General features: G+C 49.9%; 1 protein-coding gene across 1 annotated transcript in view; it reads right to left on the reverse strand.

Annotated features, from left to right (window-relative positions):
* The window catches only part of ITSN1 (intersectin 1), a 228435-nt gene that overhangs the window by 15724 nt on the left and 186862 nt on the right, over positions 1–25849 (reverse strand). Inside the window, exons 29-32 of the mRNA XM_023517462.1 lie at positions 11964–12085; positions 10031–10137; positions 3504–3687; positions 1651–1749 (exon numbers count right to left, since the gene is read on the reverse strand). Coding sequence (XP_023373230.1) covers positions 1651–1749; positions 3504–3687; positions 10031–10137; positions 11964–12085 — 512 coding nt within the window. The remainder of the gene's footprint in view (positions 1–1650; positions 1750–3503; positions 3688–10030; positions 10138–11963; positions 12086–25849) is intronic.

Consider the following 25849-nt stretch of genomic DNA (forward strand, 5'->3'; position numbering starts at 1 on the left):
AAAAAAAAAAAAAAATTCAGTCTTGTCCAGGTGCAATGGCTCACTCCTGTAATCCTAGCACTCTGGAAAGCCAAAGTGGGTGGATTGCTTGATATCAGGAGTTTGAGATCAACCTGAGCTAGAGCAAGATCCTGTCTCTAAAAATAGCTGGTGTTGTGGCAGGATCCGGTAGTCCCAGCTACTTGGGAGGCTGAGGTAAGAGAATCACTTGAGCCCTGGAGCTTGAGGTTGCTGTGAGCTGTGAGGTACTCTACCAAGGGCCTCAAAGTAAGACTCTGTCTCAAAAAAAAAAAAAAAAAAATAAGTCTTAGTACTTTCACAGTTCTTCGTGTATGTCTTATAACTGGCCACCTTCTCATCCTCTTCTCAGCTTGGCTAGCTTTCAGTTCATTCTCCTGTGTTCTCTGGAGAGTAGCAATTATGTTTCCACAAATAATGGAAGTTTTTTTTTCCTTTTTAATATTTATGTCTCTCAGTCTTTTTCTTGTTCTTGTTTTTCTCCCCACGAGCTAGATCTAGGACGCCTATTTTAAAAGCTTGTTTCCAACTTCAGTTTGCAATTAAACAAAGTATTGAAGTAAAGTAAGTATTGAGCTAATTAAATAGTAATAGTGGGACTGGAGGGGAGAAAACAGAAGGTTGAAAACTTCTTTCAAAACTTAATTATTTAACTTAGCCAAATTGTCCCTCATGTATTTTGTGGGGTCAGGCTTGGGCTGGACTGAGGAGATGGCTGATGTGGGAGGGAGATTTGTCACATGTAAGGAAATTGAGCAAATAAGTAAACACATTGAAGATAATGAAAACCAGGCTCTTCAAGGAGTAGGAAGCTACAAATACAAAAAGGGGGAGGCTGGAGTAAATTCTGCAGTATTGGGTTAGAGTAGCAGGCATCAGCAGGAATTCATGGGTTTTAACATACATAGACTTATCTAAAAATTGATATAAACATATGTGTGTATACATGTGCTTATGTAAATATATGTGCAGGAATAAACATGTATATATTTTCTAGCTCTGCTGCTGAGAAGCCCAAAAGACAGAAACACCCAGTAGCAATCAGCACACCAGTGCCCAGATCTGGGTTTCTAAATACCGTTCTCCATTAAAAGGAACCAGACAGATCTAAAGCCTCTTTCCAGAACCAAACTCCCTATGGTTTTACAAATATAATCATAAGTTCAGAGGACATATTAAGTCTATTCGCTTGTTTTATAGAAAGGGATATTGAAACTGTAATGTTGTTCTTTTTTTTTTTTTTGGTATTGGCTTTCTCTAAGAGACGAGACAAAAACAATCACCTAATATCAACATAGAGTATCTCATGATGGTCTTCTGAAGCTGAGCACGAGAATCAAGGCATGGAGGCACTGTGCCTGTCTTTAAAAAAAGAATCAAGAACTAAACTCTTCTGACCTCTAAGGTAGAAGCCACTTGGGTTGCACAACTGAAGGGTATGTGTTATTAGCTCTCTCCACAATAAAGCCATTTTTCTTTCCAAGTTACCAACCAGACACCCCCACATCCTGTTGGCATATGTTTTCTACACAGCAGCCACCAGGTGTGCTGGCCGGAGGATGTGCCTGTGACCCCGGCCCTCTGACGCCAGGGAAGCATTCCACTGCTTGAAAAGGCAAGGCAGGTACTTACATTTTTAATGATCAGTGGGTATCTTGTTACCCGTTGCATAGGCTTGAGTATAAAGCTAGAGAGTGGCATCCCTTTACAGCGCAGGTCCATTGCCAATCTCTGAAATAAGAGATTTTTTTAAAAGTGTACTTAAGAAATCTGCAAAATCCAAAGTCAGTGACATCAACACTAATCTCGTTTATCTCATTTATCTGGGTGACAGCTGAGAGACCTGGGGTTGGAAGAGCCTGCCTAGTTACCCCGTCTGGAATGAGACAGTATCCAGATGCAGGCTGGGAGCCGGGGGGACTTGAGTTTCCTCTCTCAGAGAGATGAAATTATGGCTTTGCAGAGAATATTTCTTCTAATGTCTGCAAGAACTTTATAACATTCTTGGGCACAAGAAGAGTCACAAGACCATACAGTCAGAAGAAAAATTCCCCTTAAGTCCCAGAGATGCTGGAAGGGCTGAACCTCACTGTTAGCTCTGGGAGTCCCGGGCAGGGTGGAGACACAAGTGGTGGGCTTTGTGCCCACCCCTGGCTCCCTCGCTCTTTTCCTCCCACTACTTTTGCCTATTCTGCCAACCTTCTGGAGGACAATGGTCCTGACCCAAAAAGGTGAGTCCTGTCTACAAGTCACAAGCATTCTCTGGTGACTCAGCTCTTGAAGGCTCTGGTCCAGTTTAATGCCTATAAATGGGCAGCTGCCTCAACCCAGAGCCCTGAGAGCTGAAAACAGTCTGTGCTGGGACCTGCCTCAGCTATGGACATCATCATTCCAGGCAAAGGCTAGCCACCCCCGCCCAGCTGAGGCAGACAGAGGTGAGGAGGAGAGGGGTGGGGAGGGACAATGAGGTCTCACCCAGGGCTGGTGTCAGCACTTCCCTGAAGTTCAAGTGCATCCAAGGATGCACTTCCTGCCAGGGCCCAGCAGGAGCCCAGCCCTCAGCAGAACCCCAGGTGGCCCATGGCCCCAGAAGCCCACTATCCACTGTCTTGTCTCAATCCACTGTCAGGCCTCCTTAGCGATCTTTCTCACCTTAGACTAACCTCAGTGCCACACTCCTTGACCAGCAAATCTGAGCATTTGAAGTTTACGTGAGGCTATGACCAAGAAGAGACCATGCTTACACTTCACCTTGACCTCACCTTGACTGCATGACTCTGGGGGAGGTGAGGACAGCCTGCCCCTAAAACACATATGTGGTCCAAGAAATGCTGGTTTATTCATCAAAATGTACTTGCTTACTAGGAGCTATTTTATTCTTTTCCTATTTATTTCCTTCAGGAGAGGTGATGGCTATTTGAATAGCCCAGCATGGCAAGCATGGACTCACCCTGGCCCAGGCCAAGTCCCAGGGCCTGAGGTCTCCCCAAAGATCCCCTGGGGGCAGAGGTCCTGGCATCCCACACTGACCCCCATGGGCTGCCTAGAGCTGAACCCATAATGCAGAAACAATGGGAGATGAGAAAAAGGAGCCACTGAGACTCCCGGTCACTCCTTGTGGAGGCAGAGGGCAAAGACCCTCAGAGCACTGGGGAATGCTGAGATTAAACCGGAGAGGAAACCTGAGATTTACATGTGTATCCAGATGACACCACTAACTCCTGGAAAACAGATCCTTGAAGACACTTCAAAGCTTCCAGGCCTGGGCCAGCTCCTCCTCCCTAAGCCCACTCCTCTGCAACCTGCCCCAGAGCTGGATACCATGTGGCTACATCTGCCAGTCCTGTGGTTGTGCCACAGCCTAGGGCCCTGCTGGCCTCCATGGGGGATGCACTTGCAGAGTTGTGCATGAGCCCCTCATACCCCCAGCTGCCCAAAGTCGTCACTCTGGGGAGCAGGGCCTCCACGCAGCCCCGGCTCCTTACTTTGACAAACTCCTTAAAGTCGGGGGCCTCGTCCGTCTTCTGCTGGATCAGGGCAGCCCCGTTGAGCTGGCAGCTGCAGAAGCGGATGTAGGGCTGCATGTGTGGCAGCTGAGCGCTCAGGATGTCCCCGATCATCTTCACTGGCATCTTCTCCCCCGACATCTTCTTGCGCACTCGCAGTGCTCTGCACGGAAACAACGGGAGGTGAGCCCCTGCTTTCACGCTGTCTGACAGCGCCACTGCACACTTGTGGGTTGTACAGAAACAGAACACGTGTGAGGGCACAGACCCCAGGGCCACTCGAGGATCTATCCAGGAAGACGAGGAGGAGAAGGAAGCAAGCCCAGGGCCTCAGAGAGGGGGCACCAGGCCACTTCTCTTTAGCATGGTAGCTGTTTACAATTTGTTTATTCTTGTGGAGAAATATGGAATCCTTTCCTTAGTACCTTGGACAGGATCTCTGTGTTGATGTCTCACTTCATAGATTATCTGGTGTTGCTCAAGGACTGGGCCTATTTCCGGGGACACCACCACCCAGGGGAAGTTGCTTTCACCTCTGGAGGATAAGGAAGCTGAACCGCAGGCTCAGCAGAACATGATTAAGAGCAATGGCCACCGAACAGCAATCCTGTTATGTTCACCAGAAGCCGGTTGTATGTGAGTGTGAACTATCACCCCTGCATTGCCTGTGGCTAATTTGAAGGTGACTAGACTAAGAGGGGTTCTGAAAAGAGAAGTCTGTCACTGAGACAATGGGCCGATGCACCCAAATAATTCATATCCTAGAAGCCAGGAAGAGGCGTCTGTTGGGAATAAGACGTGTTTGTTCTGGGGTCCACCTGCAGTGTGAGCCCTCAGGGCCATGGCGGCCAGGACTGTGCCTGCGTTCTTCCAACTCTAAGGTGCGAGCTACTAACAGCCAAGATCTGGAAGAAAGGCTCGGCTCTGAGCTGTGTACTACATGGGCGGGACCACAGTGTATGGGGCCAGGAGTGCGTTCACCTACCCTAGTTTACACAGGTGGGTGGGTGGAGGGACAGAACAGAACAGTTTGGTGTATGAATTTATGATAACCTAAGGCTGGGAAGATGTTCCGAGGAATTCCTATGGCTGCTTTCATGGTCCTGGTAGAGAAGCCCTTGGGTAGGAATTGGACTGTATTATTCCAAAGAGGCTCCCTGGTATTAGCATTAGGCTTTAAAAACTTCAGATTATTTTCTTCTTTCTCTCACATTTTGGGCTAAAGAAAAATTCCTTGGACTCAGCAAGTCAAGAAAAGAAGCCTCGGGACCATCAACTATGTGGCCTGAGCAATCAGTGATCCCACCACTAGTGCATGCCCTCCTGGGGAAGGTCAGCTCCGGCTGCCTGGGGTGTGAGAAGGGGCAGCCAGCCGGGTGTCCTCAGGGTGGCCCAAAGCCTCTTCCCCATGAGAGGTTGGTGTGGAATATCCTATAACACCTAGAAATTTGATCAAAGGTCATATCACCAACAATGTGGAGATACAAGAGCCCCGAATATCCATGTTACAAACTTGCCACGGATGGAAGCAGGAAGAAATCCTATTATAGCATCGTTTTCCCAGGAGGAACAGTTTTTTTGCAAGGGAATAAAAGTACTTTCATCCTTTTCCCTGCTCCCTTTTTTTAAATGATGAGGGAAGACAGGAAAAAAGGGAAAGAAGAAAGGTCTGTGCAGTCCTTGCCTGGAGGAAGCTCAGTCAGGACTGGGTTCTGGAGGCCCACATTTGTAGCCTGGAGTTACCCCCAAACCAGGGCCTGATTGACGACAGGCCTATTGGGTTCAGTTCCATGAACCCTTCCATGATAGGTCTCCTTCCATGATATTCTAACTTGCAAGGGCAAGACTTTTAGAGACCTCAAGGTATTACCAGACCCACATCCCTGGTAGTACTGGCCTTTTGCTGAGCTGATTTGCAATCTTATAGAAAGGTTTACAGATTAGAGACCTTGAACTGCAAAGGATAATCAGCTAAAAGAATGGTTCAAAGAGGGCTCAGTGTTTGCTGAATGCGCGAGGGTCCCTTTCTTTTGAAGTCTGAAGACCAAGTGCACACTTATGCACCTCGCACTTACTAATGCTTCTTACGTGTGCTGTCATATATACATACACACATACATATAGGTATACGCACATACCATACACAAACTTATTACTCCATTTCCCATTGGGGAAACTGAGTCACACAGATTGAGTGACTCGACAAAAGTCCCATAGCTAACAGGTGACAGAGGCAGCCCTTGAACCTTGGGCTGAATCCAGAGCCTGCAGTTAGGACCACAGATCAGGGGCCCCACCACACCTCCCTACTGTGGCTGCTCTGAGCCCCTGCCCATCTTCCCAGAAGCAGCTGCCCTCCCCTAGCCATCACGCCCTTGCGTGTCTGCCTGCTGTTCCGGGCCCCAGACCTCCGCCTCTGCTTCTCTCCCCACCGTCCTCTCCTCCGCCCAGGCTTTCTTCTTTCCTCTTCTCTTCTTCCCAGCCCACAGTTCTGTTTTTTCTTCTCCCTATTTCGTCTTTAACACCCAAGGTATATTAGGTTTTATTTATTTATTTACTTATTTTATTTTATTTTAGAGACAGTGTCTCACTTTATCACCCTTGGTAGAGTGCCGTGGAATCACAGCTCACAGCAACCTCCAACTCCTGGGCTTAGGTGACTCTCTTGCCTCAGCCTCCCAAGTAGCTACAGGTGTCCGCCACAATGCCCTGCTATTTTTTTGTTGCAGTTTGGCAGGGGCCAGGTTTGAACCTGCCACCCTCAGGAGCCATGGCCCTACCTACTGAGTCACAGGCGCCACCCTATTTTTTTTTTTTTTTTGAGACAGGAAAAAGAAATATATTCCCCTCAGTAAAGTGCTGTGGCATTTCAGCTCACAGCAACCTCAAACTCTTGGGCTTAAGCGATTCTCTTGCCTCCGCCTCCCAAGTAGCTGGGACTATAGGCACCCACCACGAAGCCTGGCTATTTTTGTTGTTGTTGTTGCAGTTGTCATTGTTGTTTAGCAGGACCAGGCCCACTCAAACCTGCCAGCCCTGGTGCATGTGGCCAGCACACTACTCACTGAGCTACGGACGCCAAGCCTATTAGTTGTGGGTTTTTTAATTTTTCTTTTGTTTTCTTCATAAGCAAAATAAAATGGTGTCCATTCTTCTTAAATTAAAAGGAAGGTGAGTCAAATACTTTCTATTTAAGAAAAACATTTTTTCTGGGGATAAGCTTTTTCATTTTTTTTCTTTCCAACAAAGGGACAGGAAAGAATCTTGATTTAAAAAATAGTTCCTGATACTAGGGTTGGCTATCACCTCACGTCAGCTATCACTCTGACAGCTGCCCCAAGTGGCCTGCACCTGGGCTCTGGACGTAAAAGGTTCTAGTCTTTCTGCCCCACCCCACTTATGAAAGGCACAATTCTCAGCTCTCAGCCTTGGACAGCAGGAGAGCCAATCCCAGTGGGCATCATTAACAGGAAGTCCCTGGGTTCCAGGTGACCAATTACTTTGGTGGGGCCTAGAGTGCAGTGGTGTCATCATAGCTCACAGCAACCTCAAACTCCTGTGCTTAAGCAAACCTCCTGCCTCAACCTTCCAAGTAGCTGGGACTACAGGCACCCTCCACGATGTCCAACTAGTTTTTCTATTTTTAGTAGAGATAAGGTCTCACTCTTGGTCAGGATGGGCTGAAACTCCTAAGCTCAAGGGATCCTCCTGCCTCAGCCTCGTGAGTAGCTGTGATATAGTCATGCACCACTATACCCAGCTAATTTTTCTACTTTTCATAGAGACTGCAGGGTGGAGGTTTTGGAGTGAGGTGTGGGGCCAGAAGTCTTGCTCTTGCCCAGGCTGGTCTCTAACTCCTGAGCTCAAATGATCCTCCCACCTCAGCCTTCCAGAATGTTAGGATTACAGATGTGGATCACCGCACCTTGCCCCAGCTGGCCACTTTTCCTTTTCCTTTTACCTATCATTTATTTGTTTGATAATACCTATACTCCCCCCTAAATACCAGGGGTGTGTCCTTATCCATGGATCAGGAGTAGCAGTTACGTGGCTGCTCACTGGTGGCATTCCAGGGATTGCTGTGTTCAATTCTCTTTTTCTCAAAACACCTCCCCATCCCAGGCTGCCAGCAGCCCTCAAACCTCTCTATCATCAGGATTCTGGCTTTGCATGCAAAAGTCATGTCTATGTGGCCAAGCAAATATAGGAAAATGTTCCTTGTCCAATTTATGATGTGAGTGTTCACTGTATAATTCTTTCCAGTTTTCTGTGTGCTTGAAATTTTTCACAATACAGTGTTAAAAAATGAAAAAGAGGGGCGGCGTCTGTGGCTCAAAGGAGTAGGGCGCTAGCCCCATATGCCAGAGGTGGCAGGTTCAATCCCAGCCCTGGCCAAAAACTGCAAAAAAAAAAAAAAAAAGAAAAGAAATTAAGTCCCCGGCAAGTTCCTATTAAATTACAAGAATTTACCTGGAAGATGAACACATTAGCCAGTTAGTCCAAACTAGCTAGTATGACAATCAGAGAAACAGGGACAGAGGGCAGGGACCCGGTGATGGGAGGAGGCTGGTCACCCCCATTCCCATTTACCCCTCTGATCACTTTGCTCCTCAGAATGACCCTGAGTGGTAGACAGACCCAGTGTCCTGACTACAATCTCCCTGAAGCAAAGGAGAGTTCCCTGCCCAAGGTAATTGCCCCAAACAAATTAAAAGGTGCCAGAACCCAGGTAAAAACTTGGGACATCAGATTCTTGGTTCCATGTTCTTTCCACGGAAACTGGACTTGGTGGAACTACAGTTCCAGGCCCCCAGGCATCCTCCACAAAGTAGACACCTACTGTGGGACTTGGGCAAGTCACTCGACCTCCCTGAACGCCCTTTCCCCAGCTGCAATGGTGCTCTCATTTCTCACCTCCAGGGCCAGGGAGCAAGTCGGTACTGACAGGAGGAAGAAGCCTGCGGGCCTGGCCCCAGCAGAGCCCTAGAAAGGGGCTGCTTCTCCCCTCACAGGGTTAAATTGGGAAGACAACAGAAAGGCTAGGGAGGATGCCAGCACCACAGTTTCCCCCAGGCCAACCCTGATGGGAGGGAGAGAGCCCCTCTAAGGCTCACTGGAACAATGTGAGACGCATCTCCAACTCCCTCTGATGGCCTCCCAAGGAGAGGAGTTTCAACTTACGCATGTATTTTCAACAGAAAATCTTTGTGTCCAGCACTGTAGGGTTGATACTGGTAGATGACCCCCTTCTCCCAGGTGATAGGGCAGCCATTCTCCAAGGCAAGGGTGCTCAGCTTCTCCCACAGGGGTCCCCAGAACCCAAACTCAGCCTCCCTGTGTACCAGGCATCTGTCGTCTGAAAATATCTGGTAACAGCCCTACTATCCGCCCCATTTTACAGGTGAGGCCCAGGACCATATGAGAACTGCCTTAAGCCACACAGCCAGCGCCACAGCGGATGCCAGTCTGAGTGTCCGATGGAAACCTCAGCTTTCGCCTCAGGGGCACCTGGGGTCATCTTTGATTACTCATTCTCTGCAGAGCAAATGACTCATGCCCACCTCTCTACATCTCCTCTCTGCAGTCCTCATTCACACCCGAACACACCCAGGAAAGTGGGGACCTGAAATTAGTTGCTGAGAACAACGCAGGGACCACGTTTAGGAAATACTGGCTTTTCGCTGGTGACCATAGAGACCAGGAAGGGATGCAGTTTTGGGAGGGTGCACCCCACTCTCAGTTCAGGTAGAGGGTGTCCCTCCTCCCCAGATGGGTGTCTCATAGGCCTTGCAGGCCGTGGCGATATCTGTTGTCCCAGCAAGTGATAGTATCAAGACAGCCTGGTGGATATAGATGTTGACTTTTGATTTGTTTCTTTTTAGAATTGGGAGGGACACTTGTAATGACCCAATCTAAGCCCCTTGTTTTACCAATAGGGAAACTGAGGCTCAGAGAGGACGGGCGGTGAGTCGGGATCCAGGTCTCCTGACTCCTGGCTGCAGCTGCCTCTATGAACTAAAACTGGACTAAATATACACGGCCCCAGGCCAGTGTCTACAGATCATTCCAAGGAATCGCTGACGGTAGGTGGGGCAGAGTTCCACACTTTTCTATCTGCAGGAGCAAAGATGCCTCAAAAGAGCAACATCTCTCCCTGGGATTCTAAGTCTGAGGGAAGGAGGCCAAGGGGGTGCTCCTCACCCGGGGATGGAGCTGGCCAGGAGCAGAAGCCAGAACGGGCCTCGCCCTGGCAATTCTGGGACCATAGGAGAAGCAGGAACTGGGCCGCCTCGGAAATTGGCTTTCCAGAGTGAGAGAATCAGGGGTGTTTCTGGCAAGCATGAGGGCACAATAAGGTGTGATGCTTGTGAGTGGCAATGAGCAAAGAAAGACTGGTGGACACACGGAGAAGCACACATGGGGACACACAGACGACCCACGCAGAAGCGCTAGTGGGTGACAGCCAGGCAGCCAGGCAGGCTGGGGGTTAGAGGAGAGAGGCTTACTTCAGCAGTTTGATATTACACATAATCAGCTCCTTCCAGTTGACAAAAATCATAGCAACCTCTTTCTCTGTCAGCAGCTCAGACTCCATCAGGGGTTTCTGAAAGATCTACAGATGCAGAAAACGAAGCAGTTGAGAAAGCAGACAGTTAGCTTCATGCCCGTGCGCACACACACGCACAGCATCAGCCTGTTGAGAGCAGGGGACTTGGGTTCGCAGCTTGGCTGGGAGACCCAGAAGCTGGACACCTGGCTTCCTGTGCCCTGCTGGGGTCCACGTGGTTTCACAAGGAAGGGAAGTGGGCAGGATTCTCTGGGGACAGGTCTTCACCCTGCCTGTAGGAAGCAAGTCCTGTGGGTGGGCTGGGCAGCGGCCACCAGGAGTGGACAGGCCCAGCACGAAGAGTGGGGGCGTGAAAACTCATGTGGGTGTGAGCAGCCCTTGTACTCTTGTTGTGCAGACAAGCCTTGGACACCCTGACGATGACAGCCCAGGCCCTGGGCCCTAACAAGCGTGTGACTGACTCTATGGTCCCGTCTGCAGCCTCCTCAGCTGGCCTGGACAGACCCAGCACTGGCAGGCCCACGACAAGGGGGTGTGCACTCAGCACTGAGCCCCTCCCAAGCTGCAAGGTTGGACAACAATGAAGCACAGATCTCAGCACCACCCATGGGTTGGGTCCCTGGACCGCAAGGTCTGTTATCTGCTGTTGGAGGCAAGAAGCTCTTTTAAAGCTTCTTTAGGGATAGGGACAGCCTATCTTTGAAATAAACTCAGCTGGGCTACAGCTGGCCCCTGATAGTCCTATTCCACATGAGTTGAATCTGGTATATGAGGTCTGACAATTAAGTTCGCACTTCGTCCTAGAAAAAAGTGCTACATACCTCATTGCTGAATATTATTATGGTCACTTTCAAGACTCCCCTTGGCCATCTGGTAACCATAGTGATATTCAGCAAGAATGTATATGCCACTTTTCCTAGGGTGAGTTCATGAACTTAATTGCCAGACCTTGCAGGATATCATCTCTGATGGCCCTTCCAGAAAAAGGGGTCCAAAATTGCTCTGAAGAGTGGACAAGGTATTGGCATCAGCACACAGCTACCTTGAAGGTGAGCGTAGTGATATTCAGCAATGAGGTATGTAGCTTTGTTTCTCGGCCTTTTGGCTAAGAACAAGTGTAAGGAGGGATGTAGCACTTTTTCTAGAATGAGTTCATGAACTTAATTGTCCAACCTCATATATCAGAGCAACCACATATAGCTGTTTGTTTTGTGTACTGCACCAAGGTGCCACATCTAAGGAGTGATACAGCCTTGACATTCTAAGCTGTATATTTAGTAATAGTCAAATGCCTTAAGAAAGGGCACCTTCTATAATTTGTGCCAACACTTCCTATGTATCAGTGGCAGTCTCGTGGTTTAGCAACCCATTCCTACTCCTCCAAAACTGGAGGGCCCCACCACGTCTTCCCTGGATATTAAGACTATCAGAGGAGATAGTTTCACAGCCAGTGTAGTAGTGCAAGTCTGAACACCAGACCATTACAGCACTTTTCCAGTTGTAGGGTGCCCCTCAGCTGTAGGTAGTGGATGGGCATGACACCATGGCACCATGGCATCAGTCGTTGGTGGCTGAGCTGCTACTTTCTCTGACTACAGCCCAGAGTTCCAGTTCATAGTTGACACATCTCCATCCATCGGCTCCTCAGGGACTTATTTGCCCCTTGACATGAGCAATCTCTGTCCCCCCTCATGAGTGTGACTCAGAGTTGCCCACAGATAAGAATTTAGCCACCTTTTCTGGGATAAGAGTCTCCTGTGTAATCTGCCATCCAGATGCTCCCTGCATGTCAGAATCAGGGCACAGCCTCCAGGGCAGAGGGGCTCCCAATCCCTGAGGCCTGCTTCCCCTCCACCCCCAGTTGTCATTACCTCTGTGACCAGCTGTAGGTCATTCACATAGTTCTCCTCCGTGACAATGAGTTCGTGGATGTACCCTTGTCTCTTTCTCTCAGTTGGGGTCAACATATCCAAGAGATGCAAGTCTGAACACCCTGGAAAACACAACCATTTGGGACAGTTCAGGACAAGTCTGGATACTGAAGGTCCTTACAGCTGCTGGGCCCTGGGCCCTCACACCAATCCAGCAAGGTTGTAGGTTGAATTGTGTCCCCTCAAAAAGACATGTTGAAAGGAGCTGTGAAAGCGACCTTAATTTGGAAGTAGAGTCTTTTCAGATGCAACCAACTTAAGATAAATTCAGACTTAATTAGGGTGGGGCCCTGATCGAATAGGATTAGTGTCCCTGCAAGAAGAGGATACAAAGACAGGCAAAGATTGGAGTAATGTGTGTCCCAGTCAGAGCACACCAGAAGCCAGAAGAGAGGTCAGAACAAATTCCCCCTAGAGTCCTCAGAAGGCGCTCAGCCCTGCCAGCATCTTGATTGTGGACTGCTAGACTCTGGAACTGTGTAACAATAAATTCCTATTGCCTGAGCTACCCAGTTGGTGAAACAAATACAAGCAAACACTCCTGCTTTATCAAAAACACTAAAATAATGTTGAGAAAAGACTTAGCAACAATTGGCCAACATTTCCTGAGGGCTCACCCTATGCCAGGTGGTCAACCACATACTACATATACTAGTGATATACTAGAATCATCCCCTCTTAGCAGATGAAGAGCCTGAGGCTTAGAGAGGTTGACTCACCCCTGATCTCTCAGCTGGGCAGTGGTAAAGACAAAAGATGAACCTGAGACTGACTACAAAGGCTGTGCTCTGCACTGGTGACCACTGTTGGACGCAAGCTCTGAGTGGCCATAGGTCATCTGTCCTGAGGTGGGCTTTTGGAAGATGAGATGTCACTGCTGAGGCTCCTGGTGGTCCTGGGGACTGGGCAGATGCAGGATGCATCCAGACAGTTCAAGAGCAGGCAGCAGGGAGCCCCTCCAGTTGCGGATAGGCAGGTGGAAAGCACGACAGAGGCCAGAGCTGCCAAGGGAAAGGGCCACTCTGCTGCCCTGAGATGACCCCTGCATGGAAGGTAGGGCTTGCCTGGAGTCTGCTATTGGTTACCCTTCCCCAGTCATGCTGGAACAAGGGGTGAGGAGGCTTGGCTCTCTGGAGCGCCCACAGGCAGACCTGGACCCACTTTTTATCAGAATTCTTTTTTTAATTACAGAAGCCATACTTGTAAGATGTACCCTGACTGCAAGTGGCAGTGTGGGCCAGTGTTCCCTTCCCCTCTTCTTCTCAGCCCCTATGCTCCCCACAAGGAGGCACAATGGAGAACACAGTGCGGACACCCCTTCCTGAGACCAGTGACTCTCAAAGCAGGGTTCCCAGGCCAGCAGCAGCATTGCCATCACCTGGGAGCTTGCTGGAAAGGGAAGTTATCCTGCCCCTGCTGAACCAGCCCTGGAGTTGGGGGCTAAGAAGCTGAGATTTAACAAGCTCCCCAGGTGACTTTTCAGGTCTACTGAAGTTTGAGAAGCCTGCTCTGGGCTACCAGGGCTTCCTCAGAGTTTCCACCTTCCCTCAAGGGAGTCACTTGGGCTTGTGGCTGATCTAGCCAACATGCTGGAAGCTTCTGCAAATAGAATGATCCCTTTGGGGCAAATGATATCTTAGACTTCTTGGCAAATACTTCACTGCTCTAGAGATTAACTCCAGGGTTGGGGTGCTCCCAGCCCTGGGTTTTGTCCCCTCTCCTGGCCAGTTGCTCTTTCTGGATGCTGCAGCTTGTCTTGAGCAGGAATGTTTCAGGACAGGCAGGAGAATGAGGGAAAGCAGCAGGAATGAGCTGTTGTTATATTAAAACCCTCCACACCCTTCCATCCTAGACCTCACTCAGACCAGCACTTCTGGCACCAATGAGCTAGAAGATGGGCACGACCTGGGTCAGCACAGGTCTGCAGGTGTGTCTGGGCTACAGGTTTGGCCCAGCCATTCTTCCTGCCTGAGGGTGTTGATTATCATTTATTAAAACAGCTGCATCAACAGGAACTCTCAGGAAGGAAGCCAGCCCCCATGACTTGATCAGTCAGTTCAGCCAGCTTCCGCCAAGTGGCTGTGTGAGCTCAGGTTTGCGGGAAGCAAAGTGATGTCACCGAGTTCTTTGACTTTTATTAGGCAAGTCACCCAGGAAACACTCTTGAGTTGGTTGGGGTGGGGAGATATTTTGTTCCTGCCCTATTTTTACCCCACTCTCCTGTGAATAAGTCAAAGGGCCCAGGACTCAGGCCAAACGCAGCCCTTGCCTAATGGGACTTGTGTATCCTGTCATAGAAGTAGAGCGTCCTCTGGAGTCCTCAGGACATTCCCTCCTTCAGGGATACTAGAATATTGGCACAGAGCAGTAGTTCTGAAAGCCACTCTACAAACACTGAGCAGTGACGTTTGCAGTGACACAAACTCAGGCTAGCCATGGATGCTGGTTGGACCAGCCTTCCAAATGTCCCTTCAAGAATGTCACCCAACTCTGATGAATAATGTGGGTTCTTGCCCCAGCAAATGCACATGTATAACACACACATTTGGCACTCAACTTTATCAGGTCCACAGGCCCTCTTGAAGGCCAATCATGGATCTCATTCATTCACGTGATGTCCTACCAGGAGTGTAGCACTGACTACACTAGGGATTTAGGACAGAACAGGGCACACACCTGCCTTCTAGAGGACAGCCTGTGACCTCATGGCTTAGCGGTCCTCAGCTGCAGGTGATCCTGCCCTGCCCTCACCCAGGGCTGGGGGTGTAATGTTGGTTCTCCCCATGATGAGATGACTGCTGGAATCTGGCAGGCTGTGACCCACGGGACACAGAAGAGGCCACCCCAAATGCCAGCACAGTAGCCCCCTTGTTGAGAACATTGACACTGCTTGAAACTAACCACCAGACCGAGATTGAGCTCTGCAGCCAGGAGGTGTCAGTGAACAGAGAAACCAGAAGACTCACTTAGAGCAAAGGCTTCTGAGGAAGGATGACTGGCTTCCTTTGGATTTCAGAAGTTCTCCTGAGTCTTCAAGTTTTGCCCCGTGCAAGTTGTGAAGAAGCTTTAAGCCAGAGCAACAGCAGAGGCTTCAGGGTAAATTTAGGCCATTGCTCTGAGAATCCCAGGAGCCTGGGGCCAGTTTGGGACAAGTTAGAAGGCTGCTGAGTGGCCTCCTGTTCTGGGAAGCTCTGGCCTCAGGCCCAAACACCCTGCAGGACCCTCCCCCCCACCTTGCAGAGCTGATGGAGTGGAGAGGTCCAGCGGTGGCGCTGGGTGAGTCTGGTCCACCAATCAGCCTGCCTGGAGACAGGGGGATGGCCCTGAAGGCCTTTCCAGAGCACAATGAAAAGCTAAGGTTTTATGGGGAGATTCACTGCTGCATATGCGCCAACAGCGTTGGCTTGGAATGGGCTTCTTAGCCACTAAACTGTCCCCTGGGATGCCATTTTAAAAATGCTTTCTGGTGGATACCAGACCAAGAGAGCCATTAAAGACTTGAAATAGGTACTTTGAACTCAGAAATATCCTTCCTTTGACAATTTAATATTTAGAAAAACAAGAGAGCTTAAAACCTCCATTATTAAAGTCAGGGTAAATGGAAACGACATTTCAAATAAAAGACTTTTCTTTAGGGGAGGAGGGACATGGCCCCTTTCTCCTTTGGGTACCAGGACAAACACAGCTTGCTGGCCTCTTTCCCCAGTGAGAAAAGAGACCAGAAAACACAGCAAATGATTTTCCATGAATATCTCAGTGTGAGGAAGGGGAGCTCAAATCCACTCCCAGCTGAAATAATATTGCAAATGACTCCAGGCAGCTAAAAATGATCCCCCACTACAGCCCACATAAAATTCTCACTCTATGTGCCATCCCTTATAATTCTGTATACTCAGACACATTTATGAAACAGTCCCTACAGTAGGATTTGAGTTGGAAGCACTGGAAAAAAGTATGGGGAAAAACTTTACCGCAAAGAGGTCATCTTGTCCCCCTCAACTGATAGTCATATGAATGGCATTAATGTCAATCATTTGTTTTATTACAAAAGTAATACATGAACATGTGTTTCTTGTAAAATGTCAAAGGCAACAGAGCACTTTGGGGTCCCCTCCACACCTCTCAGTGTTCTACCTTTCCCTGTGAGGAGCTTCATTTGGAAAACTGAGCCAGCCCCACAGCAAGCTGCCCAGCGAGCAAAGCAAATAAACAGGCCTCATTCCTGCTGCGAGGAACGAGGGCCAAAATATACAGTAAGTCGGTCAATAAATATTTATTAAGCTTCTGTGACGTCCAAGAGACACAAATAAGCCAACACAGTCCTTGTCCTCAGGGAAACTTACAACCTTGAGGGTGGCGCGACAGGAAAACTAAAATTAACATAACAAGCATTAGAGACAGCCAGGGAGGGTTCGGTGTTGATGGCGATGGCAGGACCTCCGCCAAGAAGCGGTTCGGTTCCTGCTTTGGGAAGGCTTCTTCGAGGGGCCCTCCCGGGTCTGTGTGTCCACCTGGGCTGGGAGGCTGAGGCCATATATGGAGGGTGTGGGCAGCAGCATTCACCCAAGTGCCAGGTAAACAGATGCTGTGGGAGATTATGTGGGAGAGGAAAGGGCCAGGTGACAGGGGTGGTGATGCTGGAATGAGTGTTCAGAGGCAGCACGCAGAGGGCTCAGGAGCGAGGGCAGCGTGGAAGCCCGCAATGCCTTTTCATCTTTAAGGGAAAGGACATTCCAGTGTGTCTGGGGACATTCAGCCCACATCCTCTTGGCAGGATACAGGCTAATTGGGCTCCCTCCCCACGCCTCCCTAGTCTGTCCCACCAGGTGAGTCTGTGCAGCACTCTCTTCTCTGGGGAAGATTAATCTCACATGCTGCCGTTGACACCTGGGGCAGCGCCATATGCGTGGGCTGCCTGACGTGTAGGAAAAGCAGATGAAATCCACGTGGATGTGACTTGAAGAGAGCCCTCTGGCCAGACATGGGGTTGCTCCACCCTGCAGAGAATGCCTGAAACCCCAGCGCTCTCCAGGCAGTGAAGTTGGGTGCTCCTGGGGTGAGCCACATCTGCACTTGGCCCGGGGGTTCAGCGGGGAGCAAGGCAGGCTAGCTCTTGCCCTTTGGGACCTGCTACCTGCTGAAGGCTTGAGCATCTCAGACTGACTTAGATCATTCCTAAATCACAGGCACAATATAAAGGGCATCACTGCAAGCTGTCACCTGTCCTTGAGGCCTCACAGTTGCAGTCCCTACGATGAAATTTATATGGGGGTCTGGAGAAAGGCAGTAGGCAGAGAGGTGAAAGTCAGGGGATCCACCCCATGGTATCCCCTCCAGCCTGTCCTGGAGACCCATCATGCCCCTTGTAGCCATGGGTCCCTTGGGGGTAGCCTCCACTCAGTTGCAACCCAGAAGCTTAAAATGCCAAGGTGTTTTCCATATAAGCTTCATTTTTTCCCCCAAGGGAATTGCAGTGTATGTGGGTTGCCGCGCAGTGTGCATGTTGGGGGAGCCAAGGGACATACGGCTACACAGCTGGAATTCGGGCACGGCATGGTGGCCCTTATGGTGTTAATTCTCCAGCTTATTCCAGGTCCCTTTATGTCACTGCCCTGGGTACTCCTTCTTCCCGAGTTCTTGCTTTCAATGTGCCCTCCTCTGAAGTATTTTCAGCATCCTTAGAGCTCTGGAAACAAGTCGTCCTTTGAGTACCAAGGCAGACTGAGGTGGTCTCACAGAGGTGCAAGCATGTTTGCATCAGAAGATGAGTCTCGACTGGAGGGATCTGGGAATGTTGAGCAGAGGGGGAGGAGTCTGAGCTGGATTTCATCAGGCAGGTATCAGGCTGGCTGGGTAGAGGTGAGGGCTTCAAATGGAAGGAAGAGTTGGAACAAACAGGAGTCAGGGTGGGTACCAGGGGCGCTGGGAGCAGGTATGAGAGATGGAAGCCAACCTAGGCTTTTGGTGAACCGTGAGTGTGGACATAGGACGTTGCTCAGAGCTCCACTCCAGGCATTGCACAAATGGTACTCAGTGACTCCTCACCAGAGTCCCATGCGGTAGGTACTGGTGTTTTCCCACACTGAACAGATGAGGAAACTGAGGCACAGAGAAGGTAAGTCAATTAATAAATGGTGGTGTTCACGCTCTTTACCACCATGCCCCTGGTCCTGCCAGACTGCTGGTGACAGATGTCTGCCTGGGCTCCCAGAACAAAGTACCAAAGACCGGGTTAAGCAACTATATTTTCTCACGGTTTCAAAGACAGCAAGTCCAAGATTCAGGCGTCAGCAGGGCTGGTTCCTCCCAAGGGCTCTCTCCTGGGCTGGCGCGCGGGCATCTTCCCGCTTATGTCCTCACATATACGTGCAAATCTCTGTTGTCTCTCAGTTGCCCAGGTTTTCTCTTCTTATGAAGACCCCAGTCCGATTGGATTAGGACCCACCCTAACGGCCCTGTGTGAACTTCATTACTGCTTTCAAGAACTTATCTCCAAATAAAGTCTCATTCTGATGTACTGGGGGTAAGGGCTTCAACATTCGAGTGCTAGGGGGACATGACTCAGCCCTAACAGAGGGGAAGTCATGTCAAGGAGGTCCTGGCTGCAGAGCCCAGAAAGTCTTGGCTGTGTTTTGGGAGATCACGGTGGCAGCTGTGTGTATGACGGGTATGGACTGTAGCCCTGGAGACGGACTGCACACTGGCTTTACCCAAGGAGTATTTAAAAATCCCTTTGCCCCTGCTGGGACCTACGCGCCCATCATTTGTAATGCTCCCCTGTTGTTCCAGTCTATAGCCAAGAGAAAGCCACTTGATCAGAGGAAAGACAGCTTGGAAATCAAGATGCCTGGCACAGAAAAGGACAGGGATTTGGAAGCCAGATCTATCCAGGCACTTGTAGCGTGAGAGGTGCCACAACTGCTGCGCCGAATCCAGCCCTTGGCAGGTCCCTCAAGCAATTGTCCAAGGGGGTTTGATGGCTGTGTCCATAGCATGTCACCTCGGGAGGCCAGCCACGTCTGACACTCGGTGTGTGCAGACCCCCTGCAGCTGCATGTGAGGCCACATTGTCCCAACGACCCCAGATCTAGGGCTATAACTTCAAAGGTCATGAATACTCAAGGCCCTACTTTTATGGGTGGAGCAGCAGTGCACAGTGCTCTATGGTGATTTCTCTATCCAGAAGGAGACCTTTGCTGGTGGTGTTTCAGGAAATAGAGCCATGAGGAAACCACCAGCTTTTCAAAGGGTGGCCCAGGAGTGGTCCATACCCTTTTCCCTCCAGGTAGATTCTTGCAAGATCTGGCCCAGGGGATATGTTTGTTCTTGGTCCCAAGGTTGTCAGGGGCTGGTAGGAGTCTGGGTCAAGGCAGCTGAGTCTTCTCTGAAAATGACCTTTGGCTGATGAGTCCTGGGATAGCTCCAGCCCATGGGAAGCTCTGGGCTGTTCCAGGGGCAGGTGTACTTCTTAACCCAAAGGAACTTTCTTCTGAAGAGTCTAAACACACATAGCCTGGTCCTGGGGGTCTCACCTAACCCAGAAAACTGACCCCATCAGAACACAAGAGGCAATGTGCACCCGTGACATGTCCTGTTCAGCCCCACCAGCTGCAGAGATCACCCAGGCCCTGCTTCCATGGAGCTTCCATTCTGGTGGAGGAGACAGAAAACCAAACGTGAACACAGATAGTACCGAGGGTGGGGATCAGAATGACCAAGGACAATTTTTATGATTAGGAAGCTCATTTTCTATTTTAGTGTCTTTTCATGAGAATTTATTTTTATATACGGCTTTATTTATGCTGGCTTTATGAGTCCACATGCAGTGGGAGCATGGTCAGTGTGATAAGCCCTGCCAGCAGGGCAGGAGGGCAGGCCTGTGACCAGGAGAGCACCCAGGACTGTCCGCCATGAAGACTTCCTAAGCAAATTCCAGAAGCGAGGTGCCACGGGGGAGGTGCAGGTGTGAGAGGGAGGCCTGGCCCTCTGGTTTACGATCAGCCGGGAGGCAGGCACCTGCAGTAGGTGGGCTGCAAGGTAGGGCGCCATCATTGCTTATTCCTGCAGTAGCTTGATGGGGGCCTTGCCTTTAGCAAACTCAGTCTCATCATTATTATTATTATTTTAGAGACAGAGTCTCAGTCTATTTCCCAGGCACCAGTAATACTATGGCACCAGCTCACAGCAAGCAACTTCACACTCCTGGGTTCAAACGATCCTCCTATCTCAGTCTCCCAAGTAGCTGGGACTACCATCACGCCTGGCTAATTTTCTTTTTTTGGTAGGGATAGGGTCTCACTCTTGCTGAGGCTGGTCTTGAGCTCCAGGGATCCACTCACTTCAACCTCCCAAAGTGCTGTGATTGTAGGTGTAAGCCACTGCCTCCAGCCCCACAGTTGAATGAGAGGGGAAAAGTATCTATGCATTTACGTATCAGTCTTTCTGTCCAGTCATCATAATATATGGTAAGGAATTCAGGAAAAGAGCTGGGTCATGGCAAGTTCATGGAGCAGGGAAGGTGTCAGAGAAATCAGAAGAGGTAGAGGCCAGTGGGCAGGAGAGACGGGGGAAGTGGGGCAAAGGTGTTTTCCTCCAGCTGGGGCTCACCAGTGGCTTAAACGTGGTGCAGGAATCTTGGGGCGGTGGTGAGGAGAATGTGGTGATAGAAGACTCTGGACAGGCAGGGCAGGGCTGAATGATGAGGGCAACACGAACCAAGCAGCCACACACCGCCCTGGACTGGACGAGCATGCACACAGGAGCCCTGGGAGGTGCATGGGCTTGGGGAGGTTGGGTCACATTATCTTAGGGGCTGGGGAAGGCTCCATGTCTACACTGCCTGCACACCCCTCACTTCTTCCTGGCTTGGGGCCAGTGGCAACCAGGCATGGCTTCTGACTCCCTCTGGGGAAGGGGTCCCACAATGAATGTGAACCTTTCCATACAGTAGTTTGGGGGTCAAAGGGCATGGTTTTCCTCATTTTTAGAGGTCAGAGTCATGGTTGGCCACTGGGGCAACAAAAACCTAGACTTTTAGGAAGGGTCATGACAGTGACTCCAAGGTGCCTGAAAGAACCTGAGAGAATACTGGGCCAGGATCGTGGAGAGCAGCTCGTGATGGGCCCAGCCTGGGGCTCTGCAAATCCAACGGAATGCATGGGTCAGGGAAAGCATCTCTGAGGAGGCGATTAAAACTGAGCACAAATACGCATGCATGACGATAGGAAGGCGAGAAGGCTGGGACAGTTGGGCTAGGAAGGCTGTCCCAAGTTGGATAGTTGGGTCTTTATCCACAAGGACCCAGGCACCCTGGATGGCTTTAAGCAGAAAAAGTTGTATTTTTAAAATAGGTCCCTGCCCACTACATGGTGAAGGCTAGAAGGAGGTGAGGGTAGGTGAATGGGTACAGAGACGGAAGCAGCTTGTTCGCCCCAGGGCCTTTGCACCTGCTGTCCCTCAGGCTTAGCAGGCTTGACCCCCTAGGTTTTCACAGGCCAACACCTTCTCTGTAGTCAGGGTCCCACCCTTATGTCACTCCTTGGGAGGTGCCTTCCCAGGGCCATCCTATCAGCTACAGCCCTGGCCTTTAGTCACATTCTGTCCCTTTTCATCCATCACTTGCTGAAAAGATTCTGCTCACTTCTCTGAGGCTTGTTTCCCTGCTCCTGCCAGCTCCTTTCCCTCCCTCACCAGGCTGGGCCCAGATCCCTGGGGGAAGGCCAGTGGGCTGGGCCCCTCCTGCTCTCACAGGCCACCCAGCAGGGGGGCGGGAAGACAGGAGGGAGGACGGGTGGGATGAGGCATCCTGCTGGAAACCGGGTCAGTGGAGGGCCCCTTGCAGAGGATCCAGACACGAGGGGGCCTTCTCCTGGGGACTCAGGGTTCCAAGGTAACACCCCAAAGAGGAAAGAGGCATTCCTGGCTCTGCCTCCTCTGCTGGGCAGACTGCAGCCCTGGGCTCTGCTGGGGGCCTCACAAACAGAGGCCTCTTGGGGTGCACACAGACGGCACTCTGAGCGGCACCCCCCGGCAGCTCATGCCCCTTCTGGAAGCTGCATCATTGCTTAGAAAAACCCAGTGGCTGGCAGGTCTGGGGGCCGAATGTTCCACTCTTTGCTGGCAGGAGAACACAAGGCCACAGAATGCTGTGATGAGAAATAAAGGACCCAGTGACTCAATGCATTTGTGACAGGTTTATTGTGGAGCGCCGCATGGGCCTGCCAACACAGTCCAGACATGACATTTAAAAGCCTTGCACATTCCATTCTCCCTGTTGGCCTCCCCACCCTCAGCCGTGTGAAACACGGGCAGCTGCTGAGTAGGCTCTGTCCTAGGTCTAGAGAGGGGCCCTGCACATTGCAGGTACGTGGGGAAGATGTCTAAGAGCTGCGGCTTCTACGCAGGTGGGCCTCCTACTGACTGAGGAAAAGGGGCTGAGTTATGCACAGATGAACGGGGCAAACCTTGCAATGAGATTTTCAGGGAAGTTGTCCAATTTTTTCCTCTCTGAATCCCTAATCCATAAAAGCATGTTTCCTACTAAGTCTTAAAATGCACACAGCCCACCTGCTGTCCTGGTTTAATGTAAGAAAGCAAGCAGGAAGCCACTTGAATGGATCCTGTGATGCTCACAAGCCAGGCTCAAGTGCCTTTTCTCTCCAATAACAACAATAGCCACAAAGCTAATTTCTTACCCTCTGCAAGGTGTCATCATTCTCTCTCTATGTGTAAATGAAGAAACTGAAGCCCACACCACTAGCAAATGGCAAGATTGGGATTTGAACTTAGGCTCTGAACTACCATCCTGACTTGCTCTTAGCCTCTTTAAGGGCCCAGGATATAGTTGTGTTGATTTTTCCCTCGGAAACACCATCTTCCTATAGGCAGGTGGCCCATAGGATAACAAAATGTCCCGAAATTCTAGGAGAAATGGAGTAAAGTATTACACTGAACTCGTAGTGAAGCTGTTATTACCACACACATACGGCACAAAGCTTTTCTAGTGGAGGCCAGGAGTGAAAATTGAGAAGCTCCAGCAGCATGTGTTCTTACGCTGGCACAGAGCAGGGGCATCTTGGGCAAGCCTGTGCCTTTGGCAAAGCTGCCCACAGTCAGGGGGAGAACTGAAGTTTGAGGCAGGCTGGCAGTGAGCTTGTGCATTGAAAATGTGCACCAGTGTGTTGGAATCCTTACCAACAGCTCCAAACTCCGGAGGAGGGAAGGGGGACGAATTCCCCCTCATTCTGTGCAGGCAGAGGCCCTGAGGCTCTGAGAAAGACAGGGCTGCTCTTTTCAAATGTTACATCTAGAAAGAGGACTAGAGCCAGGGAGTTCAAAACCTGACTGAGAACATCACTGTCTCCCTAGACCAGGCGTCCTCAAACTACGGCCCGCGGGCCATATGCAGCCCGCCTAGGACATTTATCTGGCCTGCCGGGTGTTTTTGCTGCCACTGCCTGTCCTGCTTAGCAGCCGACTTGTCTTGGGGCCCGTGGTCTGGCCCTCCAATGGTCTGAGGGACATGAACTGGCCCCCTGTTTAAAAAGTTTGAGTACCACTGCCTAGACCCTAAGAATTCTCAGCTGTAAGGGCAAGGCTCGGCCCATCATTGAATAACTAACCCGCGGGGAGCATCACTGCACCCCACCCCCAGTCCGGGCACTTTGTAGGTGGGGCGTGAATACAACCCAGGGTGCATGAGTGTGTGGAAACCGGGAGTAGAGAGGAAGGAGGGAAAACCAGGGGCGTCAGTGAAACAGCTTCCTTAATGAAAACAGGCAGATCATAAGTGCTTTCCCTGTTCCTGGGTCAGAGTTGAGAGAAACCACAAGAGAAGGAATTGGTCAACTTTAAAAAATATGATAGGTGGAGTCCAAGGAAGTGATGCTTCCTCTTTTGAGGCTTGCAACATCATTTGGAAAGGATATGCCAAGCAGATGTGGAAATAGCAGCTGTCAGCCTCTGCCAGAGTCTTCCATTGAATGGTATCGATCTGCTTTCTGGCTGTCCCCTGACTTCACCATTCAACTTACTGTTACCAAGCTACAGAGAGGCATTTAAGTCATGGTCTCACTGTGTCTGCCAGACACACACACACACACTGTTGGTACCATAAAATAATAAAATCCCGCCTAATACAGCAGCTTCTAGGAGGTAGCATGCTTAACAGCAAGTTGCATGGATGCTATACATATATAATCTTAAAGCTGAGGCTCATTTTTTACAAACACAACCTTAATTTTCCAGAGCTAGGTCATGTAATTTAAAAATGCCTAGAGAGCTTGCAATTTAAATAGACTCTTCCTAAGAGGCTGTGGAAGCCTCTGGAATGGAATCACTAGCTGCGCAGCACGGCAGTCTGAAAGTGTGGTTTTCACGTGTGAGTTTTCCTTAAAGAAGGGCCCAAAGGAACGCTGAGTTCATAAGGCGCTCGTAATCTTTGCTCTTAGTATTTGTTCCCCTGTCCTACCAGATCCAAACTCTGGCACGGTGAAGAAGGGGCTCTTTTTCCTTGCATTTTGGGGATCACTGGCATTCAACGTAGATCTTAAAAAAATCATCATGGGTATTTTTGAAATTAAAAAGAATGAATAGGATTAATTTATAATTTTGCTAAAAGAAAAAAATACTGTCTCAGAAATGACTTTTAATGTTCCAGGGAGCAGGACAGAGTGAGGTTTGCTGGGCCCGTCCCCCTCCCGTTACCTGAGTGTGCTCTTCCCCCACCCCGCGCTGGAGTGGGGACTTGGCCCAAATGAAGATCCCTGGTCTTCAACCTCCTCCTGACAGCAAATGAGCAAGAGACTCCAGGAAGCAGCCCCTTCCAAGGACATTGTTGCTTTGGGGAAGCTTTCATCTACCGGGAAAGGAAACTGGAGAGATCTTGGCTTCCCCTCTGGTATGCGGTGTGTTGAGAACTGAGATGCTGCTGTCCACTTGGTCCACTCATTCAACAGACGCTATTCACTCCCTAACCTATCAGGCGCAGGTGACTACATATTATGTTTGGTGGAACCATATGAAATCACTGTTTATAGGTAAGAATTGGCAATTTCATACAGCTAAACCTACCACTTAGCAGGTCTTCCAAAGCTAGTGTTACTGAGTTCTTCTGATGGTATCAAAGAAGGCATAGAGCTCACCCAATTACCACTATTTGCAAAGGGAGTCTGCCTGGGTTCCCTCCCAGAAAAGGGGCGGACACCAGTTTCTAGCATACACATCATGGCACAATATTTTGTAACTTTACGGAGAACTGAGTAGCTTTGGACAAGCTTCTTCCAGAAGCCCTTTTGTCTGGGGTTTGGGGAGCCCAACCACCAAAGTCCCTGTCTCTACAAAAATAGAAAAATTAGCTCAGCATGATGGTCTACACCTGCAATCCCAACTACTCGGGAGGCTGAGACAGGAGGATCACTTGAGCCCAGGAGTTTGAGGTTGGGGTAAGCCACTGTCCTCCAGCTTGCAGTCTAGTCCATGTAAGCAAGACCTTGTCTTTAAAAAAAAAAAAAAAAAAAGAGCCAGTGGCTCATGCCTATAATCCTAGCATTCTGGGAGGCCAAGGCAGGAGAATGACTGGATCTCAAGAGTTCAAGACCAGCCTGAGCAAAAACAAGCCTGTCCTACTAAAAAGAAAAAATTAGCTGGGAGTAATGGGAGTAGTGGTAGTTATCTATACTCCCAACTACTTGGGAGGCTGAGGCAGGAGGATCACTTGAGCCCAGGAATTTGAGATTGTAGTGAGCTATGATGCCACAGTACTCTAGCCTGGGCAACAAAGTGAGACTCTGTCTTTAGGGGGAAAAAAAAAAAAAATATATATATAT

This window comes from Otolemur garnettii, unplaced genomic scaffold, assembly GCF_000181295.1.
Source record: "Otolemur garnettii isolate 467f Iridium unplaced genomic scaffold, OtoGar3 scaffold00111, whole genome shotgun sequence".
In the NCBI taxonomy this organism is placed as follows: Eukaryota; Metazoa; Chordata; class Mammalia; order Primates; family Galagidae; genus Otolemur; species Otolemur garnettii.